Source organism: Seriola dumerili, unplaced genomic scaffold (genome assembly GCF_002260705.1).
Source record: "Seriola dumerili isolate Sdu_G_001 unplaced genomic scaffold, Sdu_1.0 BDQW01000264.1, whole genome shotgun sequence".
NCBI classification, from domain to species: domain Eukaryota; kingdom Metazoa; phylum Chordata; class Actinopteri; order Carangiformes; family Carangidae; genus Seriola; species Seriola dumerili.
The window spans coordinates 882,662-896,495 of NW_019174519.1; the positions used below are offsets into that span (position 1 = coordinate 882,662).

The 13,834-nt window shown below is 42.4% G+C and overlaps 1 protein-coding gene and 1 long non-coding RNA gene across 3 annotated transcripts; both read left to right on the plus strand.

The window, feature by feature from the left end:
• The first annotated feature begins 2,759 nt into the window (after positions 1-2,759).
• On the plus strand, positions 2,760-7,768 carry cunh4orf47 (chromosome unknown C4orf47 homolog). 2 transcript variants are annotated; one of them, XM_022757136.1, is made up of 8 exons: positions 2,760-2,823; positions 3,778-3,884; positions 4,169-4,388; positions 4,797-4,934; positions 5,077-5,152; positions 6,092-6,277; positions 6,362-6,525; positions 7,521-7,768. In XM_022757136.1, exons 2-8 carry the CDS (start codon positions 3,785-3,787, stop codon positions 7,573-7,575), a joined length of 939 nt encoding a protein of 312 aa, XP_022612857.1. In that variant the 5' UTR covers positions 2,760-2,823; positions 3,778-3,784; the 3' UTR covers positions 7,576-7,768. The 2 variants fall into 2 exon arrangements, with proteins under 2 accessions (XP_022612857.1, XP_022612858.1); XM_022757137.1 differs by having other exon boundaries at positions 6,092-6,169.
• A 1,383-nt stretch (positions 7,769-9,151) lies between these two features.
• Positions 9,152-12,159, plus strand: LOC111230404. The gene is made up of 6 exons (XR_002665438.1): positions 9,152-9,195; positions 10,344-10,435; positions 10,703-10,787; positions 11,411-11,463; positions 11,636-11,695; positions 11,931-12,159. It is a non-coding gene; the product is annotated as an uncharacterized LOC111230404 (long non-coding RNA).
• The last annotated feature ends 1,675 nt before the right edge of the window (positions 12,160-13,834 follow it).

The following is a 13,834-nucleotide window of genomic DNA, read 5'->3' on the forward strand; positions in this document are numbered from 1 at the left end:
GCTAAAAGAGTCAACCCCCATTTTACTCAGTGTCTCTGTCTCTCTTTTTTGTCTCTGTGTCCTCATGTCCCTGTAGACCATTCTGTCTCCATGTCTCTTCATTTCTCCTCCATTGTACTTCACCTCTGTCTCTTTATGCTTCTCTCTATTCCTTCTCTTCATCTCTTCACATTCAGACAGTCTGAAGCTTCATTTAGTGAGAAACAGTCTCAAATTCAGCTGAAGATTATTGAAGGTCTGAACATGTGTAAGAGTTTCAGTGAAGTTTATTCAGTGTTTACTGAAAATCTGACAGCAACTGAGATTTTTACACCAAAGACTTTTATCATCCACCCCCATCATTTCTAAAGCTGCACTGCCACCTTGTGGACACAGACAGCATCACTGAAGATCTACAACCATTTCTTAGAGGAACGCTGGTTCTATTGGAGAACTGGTGTCAGGGTCAAATCAGTTAGAGGCGATGGAGCCTGCAGACACAGACTGGAGCTGTACACTGGTCAGAATAAAAAGACAACACACACAAACACACAAACACTTTTACAAAGGAACCAGTGACTGTACAGAAAAAACTCACTGTGAAGAAGATCTGGAGCCAGAGCCAGAACCAGAGTCAAACAGGATGACCCCCCCTCTGAACACATCAGCAACTCAATAGTTTACTGGAGTATTTCTATTTTATGTTACTTTATAATTCTAATACATTGATTATTAGTATAAATCATCAAATATAATAACTTTAATAGTGTGAGACTCACAGGGACCATTCCTGCTGCAGTGTGTTCACCTCCTCTGTCTGTCTGTTGGCTTCTTTACTAGTGTCTTTTTATGCCAGTTGATGAAAATTGTCACGCAAACGTTACTGTTGATCCACAGTGTGTTGTATTTGTTCCAAGTAATTGTAGTGGACGTGCTTTAAAGAGGTCACAGTAAGGACCAAAGACTTGTCCTTCCTGCTCTCACACAGTGGAAATATCACATGAACCCAACTATTTCAAAACATCAGAATGATTTATGACCAGCTGAACTAAATGGACACAAGGAAACAACCAAAAAATCCCGAGAATGACGAGTTCAGTAAAATAAAATCTGATCTCTACACTAATATTTACTCTTATTTCCCTCAGAACAGATATCATAAAAAGAACTACTCATCAGAGTGTATTTTTCATACACACTCACACACACAAATGAATCACAACCCAGAATATTTGACAACTTCACCACATTTCACCACAGTTCACTCTGTTTTATTCCCCTGTGCAGGCGACATTCAGAGCAACGTCTCTTCATCCCGTTCTAGTGGACACGATATCTTGGTAACACCTTGATGGAATTTCTTCAAATTTGGCACAAACATTCACTTGGAGTGAAGGACAAACTGATTAGATTTCGTTGATCGAAGGTCAAAGGTCAAGATGAGTGTGACCTCACAGCCATTACTCAAGACTTCTCACAAATGGTTAATTTTTTCTATGAGTCTGGATAAACAGAAATGTAACCTGAAACCAGTCTAAGTGGAGGAGGCAGACAACCACGAGGAGGTGATTCTAGTTTCTGAAGGTTTTTGTCATGTGACCAACAGTCAACTTCTAAAGTTATCTAGTAAAACTAAAAGTTAATTTCTGCACTCTGTCACATTACCTGAGGACACACAGACTGACAACCTGTCTGTTAGAGGAAAGCCTGAAAACTGACTTCAGAGACACTGACAGAACCTGTTGTCTAGGCAACCACACAACAAGAGCTGCTGTTTCCACTTTGTATATTTGCTAGATTACCAGTCTTCATTAGATAGATAGATAGATAGATAGATAGATAGATAGATAGATAGATAGATAGATAGATAGATTGATATATACTTTATTTATCCCCTAGGGGAAATTCACATGTCCATTAGCTCATTGTTGATAATAATAAAATAATAATAACAGTTGATAATAAATAAACAATAAGAATTAGATTAGTCAACTTCCTTTGGCTGAGGTTTTGTATAGCCTGATAGCAGTGGGAACAAAGGATCTCCTGAACCTCTCTGTTCTGCAGCACAGTGAGATGAGACAATACTTAAGCATAATCACACGAGAGGGAGTGATGTACTGAATACCAGCACGGCTATGACTTGGTCATAGGTACAAGGCAGCAGGCAGAATACCGAAGACAATCATAGCCGTGCTGATATTCAGTACAACATCACAACCTTGAGTATGATATTGCTTTTATACAGCAGTTCATCAAGCACCATATTAGCCCAGATTATGATTCGTTTGTTTATTTGGCAACACCAACACAAATAGTTCCGCAGCTGGACTGGTACTGGACTGTTGCTAAGCAACACATAAACATTTTCCCGACCTGCACAGTGCACACTAGCTTGCTACTTTGTCTACATGTTGCCTCAGGTGCGCTAGTTAAAAGTACCAGTGCTGTTATACTCTATATCAGCACTAATGGAATGCCTCTCTCCTCTCTTTTCTCACTAATGGAAAAACACAGCAAAAAGCTTCATCACATGAGGTCTTCCTTACTGTCCTCATTCATCAAAGAAACATCACTCAGTTTGTGCAGTACACCATGAAACCTGTAAAACAAATGGCATGCTTTTATTTTGAAGGCAATTGTCTCATTTCCAGGAAAGGATCTAACACTGGTGAACTTTACTTCCCCTTCTCCAGGGTAACCATTGTAACTGGGGTAACCTGTATACACAAACAGAGAATGTGAAGAGTTGAAACATAGATAGATAGATAGATAGATAGATAGATAGATAGATAGATAGATAGATAGATAGATAGATAGATTCACTGCTTCAGTCCACCACAGGTAGGCTACAGTATATTTATAACTGTATGTAACAGAGTGTGTGTTCAGTCTATGTGTTTATAATGTGTTTTACATCATGTCCTTGTTAAACTGGTATTTAGGATTAGACACTGACTAACTAGTTACTTACACAGTAACCGGCACTCAGTCAGGACAGTCTGTGACGTCACAGCAGGTGAATCTTGTCTGATGACGTATCTTGAAACATCTATCAGCTCTGGACTAACCTTAGAGAGAGTTTTGTCTCTGTCTTTCTGAAGCTGAGTGAGCTGCTCCACCATCGCCATCTTGGCAGTGTCTGACTCTGCCCCTAACACTCAGCTTATCCAAAAATGGTCAAAGAGGTAGGGTGTTTTGGAGCTGAGACTCTGGTGCATGCCAGTTTGTGACAAGCATGAGCTCACCCACCTGTCACTCAAAGAGGCCACGCCCTCAATTCTACATAACAGTTGTCATGAAGGAGGAAATCAGCTACAGAGACCAAAACTGTTTTTGTACCAGGCTGTAAACATGTTTATTTCTGCTGTAAATTTTAACATTTTAACATGGGAGTCTATGGAGATTGGCTCACTGTTGGAGCCAGACTCTAGTGTTCATTAGAGGAACTGCAGGTTTTGGTTCTTCATTGTTGATTCTTAATTTTTCAGGCCCAGAGGTTGATGCTTCACTCAGATCCATGATATTTTCTCGTAATCTTACTCATCCCTGCAGGCTGACTTGGTCAGGGAGCATGCAGGTAGAGACAGATTGATTGAGCCAGTGAGGAAGGAAGAGTTCTACTTTCTACCACAATGACTGACACAGTGACACAGAGCAGAGTTACACCAACACGAGGCTGGACGATGATACTGGCTTTACACCTGATCTTGTTTAACAGTGCCCAGCAGTGTCCCAAGTGTTACATCAGTAATACATGGTACGTGTGTGTGTGTGTGTGTGTGTGTGTTTCCACAGTGTAAAGATGCCATCAGCTGAGGAAAAGAGTGATATGGAGCGCCTGGGTGTGTTTAAAGAGATGAGCTACATCTCTTCAGGAGACAAGTACACTCCACCCTCCTCCCGTGAGAATAAAGTCTATTTATTTCTCTTCCTGGATCCTTCACAATAAAAGCCTGTGAGTGCAGATATCAGGTTGAGCTGATATCTGATGATGTGTAAAGAATACCAAGAGTTTCCTGTAGAGGATAACACGATCATCATCGTGTCCACTTCTGTCTCTTTTAAATGATTTCAAAGGTACAGAGGAAAGAGACTTGTTGGCTGTAATTTATGTCAATGACAGGAATGTTCATGTTCCTTCAGAGTTACACAATATGATCATGTGTGAATGTGATCCCTAATCCAGATCCATTCAATGAGTCGGCCTATCGCAGCCGGCAGATGCAGGCGGGTGTGGCCACACAACGCTGTGCTCTGCAGAGCGGCTTCTTCGACAAGTCCTTCAAACGGGTTTTTGAACGTGAGGCTCTGAGTGACCCGCTGAGACTTGCCCAGCAGAACCGCATCCAGCAGGCAAAGAAGAACCTGGGCAAGGCCTTCCTGCCCAGTAACGGTGTCAAGAAGCTGTGAGAACACACACACACACACACACACACACACACACACACACACACACACACACACACACACATACACAGGCTCCTGCATCTGCTGTCTTGATAGATAAGGTGGCAGTAGGGGATCAGTCATGGTGTCATTATGTTCACTGGAGAGTGTGTGTTCTAGGCCACAACCAGGTCCAGGTCTAACATGAAAACTTGAAGCTGATCCACTCAGTCAGAATCTAAATGTACCTGAGCTGAAGCTGTGGTCTCTTCTACTCTGACTGAACATCCGTACAAACTTTCCTTTCACATCTTCAACCATGACCCAATGTGTGCACACATGTCCATACACACAGTGACAGTTATTTATCTGCTGTATCTCCTACTTTATCTCACTACATTACATATATATTATCTGTTTGCCTTCAGCTGTGGGTCAGGCAGTTACTATGGGACTCTGTCAGGACCCGTCGAAGCCATGAGTCCTCTGACTGTCACCTGGAAACCTCATCGCTCGCCTGGACGCAACATCATCTCCTCACCGCCCAAGAAAGGAAGTGGTTACAGGTTCATGGCAAGAACACAGTTACACTTTAAAGAGATCAGTGGACAGGGACTTTATTTGAATGAACCTAGATGTATGGATGATTTATTGATCATGAGGATGTTCTGACTGACTGATGACAGTAACATCTGTTCTCCCCTGCAGCTATCCCAACATCACACTGTCTAGACTGCAGGTTTACGTCTCTGAGCCCTACGACAGAGCCAGAGAGGCTCTGAAGGTAACTCTACACCATCATGTCTGCAGGTCAAGGAATCAAGGAAATGTCCTAACTGAGTCTGGTCATAGAGATCAGATGGTCAGAGACAAACATGGAGCAGTCAGACCATCAGACAACAAGTCAACACTGATCCTCATATAGGGACAAATAATATACTGAACATAAGCTGGATGATACGTTCCTTTTCTTATTTTACTGTTCTCACTGGACATTAAACACAAGGATGGATCCAGATGACTAGAGTCGGTAAAAGAATGAGATGTTATGTCTTAACAAAATGACCAATCAGCAGTCATGACTTACATCATGGTTCAAACCCAGAACCTGATGCTGTGCTCTGACTCAGGTAGCACAGTTTAACGCCTGTGTGCTTCCTTCAACACCTGAATTTTTATTCCTCCATGCTGGCGACAGTCAGAACCATACTGTTTTGCAATGGTACGTCCTTCTGTGTCATTCTCATGGACACAGTATTTCAGTAATGACTTGATTGAATGTCTTTGAATTTGAATTTCTGACCTGACAAAACACTTTTTATCCATAACTCAAGACTTGCAAGACACAGCAATTATCACAAAGAGTCATACAAATGGTTCATATTTTCTGTGACTCTGGATAAACAGGGATGTAACCTGAAACTAGTCTGAGTGGAGGAGGCAGGCAACCACCAGGAGGTGATTCTAGTTTGTATTTATTTTATTTTATTTTATCTTCTCAGGTCTCACTTGTAAATGAGTTCTCAATCTCACTGTGACTTCCTGATTAAATAAAGTTAATAAATAAATAAACACAGTAGATTCAGAAGACGTATTTTGACTTGCTATTGGTCACACAACTCTATGTGGAATGTTCACATGGATTCATTTCTTATGTCTGATTGTGGTGATTCCATTTAATTATTGAAAAGTAAATGTTTATGTGTGTGTATGTGTGTTTCAGCGGGAGGCAGCAATCCACCGCTCCAGGTTCAGAGACGGTCCCTTCAAGCTGAACCTTCACCCCAGAGATTATTTCCAGGTGAACCCATACCACAGTGACAAGCCGCTGTCCCCAGCACATAGACCAGTCCTGCCAGCCCAGAGAGTCTCTGCTGTTCCCTTCAAGCCCCCCTCCCCCAACAAACGGGTGTGTGTCTGTGTGTGTGCTGTGTTAGCTGGAGATGATGCTGCATGAGTGATGAGCTGCTGTAATGTGTCTCTGCTCTGTTAGGCTGGAGGGATGAAAGCAGGAACCTTTGACTCTTATCCCTCTCACTCTGCTGATCCCTTCATCACTCGCCGTCCCAAACCCCCCGTCAAAGAGCCTCTGTTTCGTCCAGCTCCTGGTCCCAAGACCTCACCTGTGAAGAGCATCATCACTGTCAATGTGAACAGGTGTGATCCCCGTCTCTCTCCGTCTCTCTCTTTCCTCCTCTCTCTGTCCTCCTCTCTCTCACCTTCACCTTCCCTCTCTCACCGTGCCTCTCTCTCCTCCTCTCTCTCACCTCCTCCCTCTCACGTTCCCTCTCTTTCCTCCTCTCTCACCTCCTCTCTCTCACATTCCCTATCTCTCCTCCTCTCTCTCACATTCCCTCTCTCTCCTCCTCTCTCTCACCTCCTCCCTCTCAAGTTCCCTCTCCACACCTCTCTTTCCTCTGTGGTTCCTGTGGAGATGATTCCTCAAGGAAAGACTATCCCAGTGGACAGTGTCACTGAGGCTGCTGACAGAGGAATCTTCCTCTGGAACTTACATCAACTTGTTTTAGGTCTCTGAGCAGAAACAAGCTGTGAACATATAAAGCTGATATGTTGAACATGTGATCAGACAGCTGGTCATCTCCACATCCAGCTGTTACAGATCAACATTGCGATTAACATGGTGTCTGTGTCTCCTTTTGAGTCTCAGTCCAGTGTTCCCTCTCTTTCTTTTAGCTCTGTGTTGGTCCACCAGCTCCTCTGTAGCTGCACTGTGTTCACAGCTGCTCTCTGACTGAGTCTGTCTCCTGGTGGACAGGTAGAAAAACACAACAGTAAACCTGCAGGTGGTAAAGTCAAGACAATGAGACAGCAGACTGAAATGATACGTGTGACACGTTACATGTAGTGATTTGATCTGTTGTTAATACACAGATAAAGCAGCTTTAACCAGTAACAGTCTGTATGAGACAGGAACACTGAGACTGAAGTCTGACTTCAGTTTAAACAGAACACATTTCAGTTTTAGGTTTTTGTTCTTTAACAATAATAGAATGTGTGTATGTATATGTATGTCCTGTATATGAATGTATATGTATGTCCTGTATGCATATATTTATATTTGTGTTCTTTGTTCTTACAAAAGTTGTCAGAGAGAAGTCTTCAGAATAAATTTCATGTCTCTCTTGTTTCAGGAGTGTTCACTCTGCAAACTACACCTCAACCATCCCAGCTGCGATGACCTTCTGACTACATTACCCATACTGCACCAACACTGGCAGTGTACATGTTATTTTATTGTGTCTGTTTTACCATCAGCTGTCACCAGACTCCTGCAGATATAAAGCTATAAAGGTTTTTACTCCATCATGAAGACAATGAGGTTTAAACAATCAGCTCTTTCTGCTTCTGAATATTTATAATGTTGAATGTTTGAATTTCATACAGGAATAAACTGGATTTATTCTTGTCTTCAGTTTATGAAGTAACTCTCTGTTCTTATTCTGAGGTTCATGGAGAAATGTCTCCTGATGATCAGGACAGCGTGTCTGAGCCAGATGTTTTTTACACATCTGTCTGATGGAGACTGCTGTGAGAGTCAGAGCAAACACACACTGGAACTTATCAAAAACAAACAGCAGGTGTAACACAAACCTGATGTGCAGGTGCATTAATAATACACTCACATGACACTGTGACTACAGTAAATCTATAACTTTAACTTCAATATTTATTCATGATAAATATTAAACACTGTGTTTCTCTCTTTTTTAAGTGAGACTTCTCAGTGCTTTCATTCTCCTCTCTGTAAAAGGTAACTGTATATGCTGGCTGATGCACAAGTTCAGCTACCAGAGGAAAGATTGATAAGTCTGAATAAATCCATACTCACTGATCACTTTATTAGGAATACCACACTAACACTGCATAGTTCCTCCTCTGCTCTCAAACAGCCATTCAGTTCTTCATGTCATGGTTCCACCACATGTTGGAAACTTTCCTGTGAGTTACTGAAGAAGATCCCAGACCTGAAGGGGGTGCCATCAGACCTGGTGGTCCCTCTGTGTCAGGAGGTGGTCCAGTGTTCTGCTGGTTGTGGGTAGAGACAGAGGGTGTGCAAGAGAATCTCAGGGAAGTCCTTCAAGTCTGAGTGACCATGGAGGAGAAGGATTTTTTTTATTTTGTTTGTATTGAAAAAAATATAAAAGTGTTGATGATTTGATTTTTGTTAGGGTCTGTTCCCCTGCTATCTATATTACTGTTATCAACGTTATTATGGATATTAATGTTATCTATATTATTGTTGTCTATATTGGAGATTAGTTTATGTAAGTTTGAAAGAGTTTGATGGCTGTAGAATATTTCATGACCTGTTGGGTGTAGCTGTGCTGGCTTGAACCTATTATATTGATTTTATTTTGAATGGCCGATTTAATTTGTATTGACTCTCTGACTTTACTAACACAACATTTATCACTGGTTCATCATCTGCTGGCTGTTAATAATAACACTATGGTCAGATCTGTGTGCAGCTGAACTTTACACCACTAAGCACCAAAAATCCAAACCACGTTTCCTCTAAGTGGTTCTTTTATTTAGAAACAACCTTTAGTTGTTCAAATAATATTTATCATTCATTTTCTTGTATTGAATTTTGAATGTTGTGTGAGTGAACAGAGCTGTATTTCTGTAAACTGTGTTGCTGTTCAGGCTGCGGCTGGGACATTTGCTCATGGGAAGATCTTTGGGTGAGCTTCCCTTCCCACAATGCTCAGCGGCACACGCGTTCTATAAAAGTGTACGTGACTTCCGCTCTCCCTCTTACTCTGCCGGAGCTGCAGCTGTGTGAAGGAGCCGGTGTTAGAGCTGGTGAGTGTTTCAGCTTGTTAACGCGCTTTAATTAATTTGATTTAACGAGCTCAGCACGAAGAGAAATCGTCTCCTGTTTAATTAACTGATTAATGAAGTGTTCACTGTTAACATGTCGCTGTGGAAACAAATGGTTCAGACTGTTTCTGAACAGAAATGGCGGGTTTATGTTAAGACATCATTACCGGCACAGCTTGAAGCACGTGGCTGTTGGTACCCCTCTCTGATCAGGGGTTACAAGCTGTGATTAATGGTTAATCATCTACCAGTAGTGTATAAATCAGTTATAAGCTGTTAATGAGAAGTCTTGCGTTGCCAGGTTTGTGTAAATCCTCCTCCAGCAGATGTCTGCCAGCTCTTTGCTTCATTATAGAGCCCTCTCTGTCTGGCCTGCTGTGTTTCGGGGAAGGTCTGCAGGACTAGAATCCAGTTAGAACCTGATAAACATGTAGGACTGCAGACTCTGACGGTCGGTCCACTGAGTCATTAACATGTAGATTAGCAGCTAAAAGCTAACGAACCATTAGAACCTTTTAATGCCACAGTTACATGTCAGTCTGCAGATCTGATGCCTGAGAGACTGAACACTTTTAATTTTTGTTAGCATTAATTATTATTACTGAGTGGACACATGTTATTACAAGACATCTGAATTAAACGAGATAGTCTCACAGTCAACAGGCCATGTTTACTGTTAAGTTTAATTTGTGAATCAACAGCTAGTTAATAACTGGTTAACTTGTTCTAACATGATCAGTCAGTAGTTATGAATATTAATAATCAGATACTAAGTGGGTTCTAGTCCAGATGTCCTGCAGACCTTTTGAGACATCTCCTGATGAATCAGTCTGTCTGCTGGAGGATTTTTTCACAACCTAGCAACCCAAGCTGTTAATGGCTACTAACTCATAACTGATTAGTAAATGAGTAATTAACCATTAAAAAGCCTTTAGCTACAGTACTGTGTACAAAGCTGAAAAAATGGTCTTATCAGACTGTCATATCAGTTTATTTATAGAGCAACAGATGTTGTTCAGTGATTCACAGATGAAATGATCAGTATATTTTATAAGAATCAGATAAAACACAGAAATGATCAAATTAAAACTGGACCTGAAATAAAAGGATAAAACCTGTTCTGTTCTCAGAGATCAGAAGAACAGTCCATCTGTACAGAGATGTGGTCTCTGGTCTTGGTGCTGGTAAGGGGTCTGACAGCTGCAGGATGAACCATCTCCAGGTGAGTCTGGACTGTGGATTAGATCATACTGTCTACAGTCCAGTGTATGTGACTGGTACTTGTTGTGTGCACCAGAAACTCATTCAAATAAAGTGACTGATGTGAAGTATTTTCAGACTGTGATGGTGTGAGGTGATTATTGAAGGGCTCTGCAGTGAGGACCTGATCAGAGCCTCCTGTAGACCATAGACCACCTGCCCACCACCTCACTACCTGCTTCAGTTTGGCCTTTGTTACGTTGAACTAAACTGACGTTCATGTTTTCAGATGCTGTGCTCACTGTTGAGCCAACACTGACTGAGGGACAGTTATGGACAGAGCTGCCAGCCTCCATCTGGCTCTCAGATGACAGGTAAACGCACTTACATGAATAGTACAGGTTTAGTAACTTGAATTTAAAGACTGAAAATGATCCCCCCCAGCGCTCAGTCAGCTGACCAGGCGATGTGTGTCTGGCTCAGTGTTACAGTGCTGGTAGAGGAAGCCTCTGTTCTTGGTCTCGGCTCAGCAGGTTCTGTTTTAGAGTCTGCTGCAGTTGAGCTGCTGCAGAGCGCAGCCCAACGAGAGTGGCCTGTCCTGGTTCAACAGCAGGGCGGGCCTAGTGCAGGGCTGCACATCCACACACTGACACCACCAGAGGGTGTCTTTAGGGCGCTGACACCACCAGGGGGTGCTGTTAGGGCACTGGAGTTATACAGGAACAGTGAACAACAAGAATCTGAAACTCTTTAGTTTGGTGGTTTAAAACGGTCGTTTCCACAGGTGATACCTCTGCTACATGTGAGGGTTCATGACACCACCTGTCTAAACCTCAGCTGAGCTTTTGTCAGTAACATGACGGTCAAATCTCTAATTTGACTCCTATCATCAAATAGAAGCAGTTTAACCTGTGAGCTCAGTTTGTGTTGATCAATTGTTTCCTCTTGACCCTGAAAACCCACTGACCTGCGGACACTGTTGTCATGGTTATTGTAGGCGGAGCCTCTGGGCTGCTCATTGTGGAGCTGACAGTCCTCCTGCAGGTGAAGGTGAGTCTGACTGAACCAGTTTTACTTTATTCGTCCTACCTGCTGTGATGAGTGAATATATAACACATCATGCTGACAACACCATGGTGACTTTTAACCTCTGAGCTCAGCTGATTGTCAGCTGTGCTCAGTTGTGTGGTTGTGGTTTCACTCACTGCTCTGTTCTCTACAGGAGCATGTGCAGCAGCTGGCCTGCAGGGGGCAGCACCCACCTGAGGAGTTGAGACATCAGGTGTGATACAAATGTGATGCTCATTATGTTGAAACCCAATCTGTACTGCTATGGCAGAGACGTCTCCTCTCTGCTGTGGAATCTTTGTATTGGGAGAGAAACTCAGGACTTGGCACAGGTTCATATAAAACCAATTTACCAGAACCTGACTGAAGACCTGGAACAGACTCAGTCTAATGTTCTCCTGCCCTGAACTTGGAGATGAGCTGTCTATTAATTATCTTTGTGTTTACAGTGAGATCCTGCCAGGCTGGTCTGGATGAGACCCGGTCTCAGTCCACCTGCTGAAGGTCTTCAGTACACCTGTGTCAGACTGATCTGCTGAGACTGAAAAGAAAATGTTCTGGATAATGTCTGAAGATTTCACCAACATTTAACTTCTATAAGATATGATCATAAACCTGATGTGATCATACAGTAATGTAAAATCTCTGTGAATCAAATGTGTATGTGTTCAAAATAAAATAAAGTTGTTTGTGTAAGTTTGGTGATTTAATGTCTGTGAAACATTGTTCAGAGTTGAATCTGAGGCTAACAGGATGAATCTCGTGGACCAGTTTTAGGATCAGTGTTTAGCCAGCTCTCAGGACTTCCTGATCCCTCCTGTCTCTGGATCACTGGCTCCTACTGATGAAATAGAGCTGTAGAAACACCACTAACACTCAGTGTCTCCAGAACAGCTCAGTTTTCAACAAATGTTCCTCAGACAGGAGGAAATGGAGCATTTAAGAACTTTTCAGTGGTAATTTAATCCACATTTAGTGCTGGGGAGTGTTTGGGGCAGCAGGATTGTGTGTGTGAGAGTATCTGTTTATTAGTCTTCATACACATTAGTAGAATATGTACATTACTGGTTTAGTATTTTCATGGGATTTATTGAACATGTTCAGGTAGTGGTGGTTTGGTCTTGTCATTGGGTCTGAAGCTGATGTTGGGGGCCTGAGGGAGCTGGGTCAGAGGGGAGCAAAATAAGAGGAGCTCTGGTTTGACTGCTAAAGTCAGTAGTGAGTGACTATGGACTAAAGGAGATGCATAATGGTGCTTCAGATGGCAGCCTAGCAGTGTGGTAACACACCTGTGTCTCAGGTGTTACTGTCACACTCACCTGTTACTTTTGAACCCTTGTGATGTTGGCACCTTGTGTAACAGGACTACATCTCCACACAGTTCTATCTACTGATCTTAACCTGCTCAAGTTAAAGCTGAGATCAGCACTCCACTGTAGTATGTCATATCATATATTCAGAGTGACTGTGCTGTGAAGCTCAGCCTGAACAAAATCACAGAGTGACCGTCATACTGTATTGGAAAAAAGGGACAACACATTTAAATTGACTCAGACTTTTACTGTGGAGGGTGAGCCAGACATCCTGCTTCATTCTCCTCAGGAAGTTCAGAGTGATCAGTCAAGTCTGTTCTTCCTCCTCATCATACAGATCCCCCTCGAACCTATTCAGCTGTAAAGTTCCTTTCATGCAGATGAAGACAACAATCTGCCCCTCCTGTCAGTCCTCTGGATCAGCTGGAGGCTTTTCACTGAATTATTGGGACATCCTGATAATAATTACAGTTGTCCAGTCTAGAGGCAGCATGCATGGTGTAGTTTTTCAGCTTCCCTTTGAGACAGGATGTTTCTAATTTTCATAATGTTGTACAGGTGGAAGAAGGCTGTGTGAAGTAAAAGACTTGTCCTGGTCAACAATGACTGTAGCAATGGAGACCAAGGCAATGCCGTCCAGAGTAAGTATATTATCAGACAATGTGTTTCTGAGGTGCTCAGGGCCATAACTTCAGATACGATTACAGGTAAGCCAGGTCTTTATGGGACTAAATGCATAACTGACTCTATATAGAAAACTTAACATTTAATTGAATAACAAGTGCACCTGTTCATTAACATGTGGACTCACCTTAACATCACTTTCCTGCAGGAAGGGAAGGTCAGCCAATAAGAAACATTAAATATCTGATACTAAATGATTTACATTATATATACAAAATATGGGCTGACGCCAGCAGGTGGCAGTGTGGTCAATGAGAATGACAAGAGTACCTGTGCTGAGTCCTACCTGGGGGAACAGAACATCAGTGGCTGCAAAACTCATCAGTACAGGAGTGACTAATACAACTACACCAGAG

Bases quoted from the DNA above. Each gene is read 5' to 3' on its own strand.
- cunh4orf47 (XM_022757136.1), top strand. From the start codon at position 3,785: ATGCCATCAGCTGAGGAAAAGAGTGATATGGAGCGCCTGGGTGTGTTT. The intron at 3,885-4,168 runs GTGAGAATAAAG...TCCCTAATCCAG, and splicing joins GTACACTCCACCCTCCTCCC to ATCCATTCAATGAGTCGGCC. The intron at 6,526-7,520 runs GTGTGATCCCCG...CTCTTGTTTCAG, and splicing joins ATCACTGTCAATGTGAACAG to GAGTGTTCACTCTGCAAACT.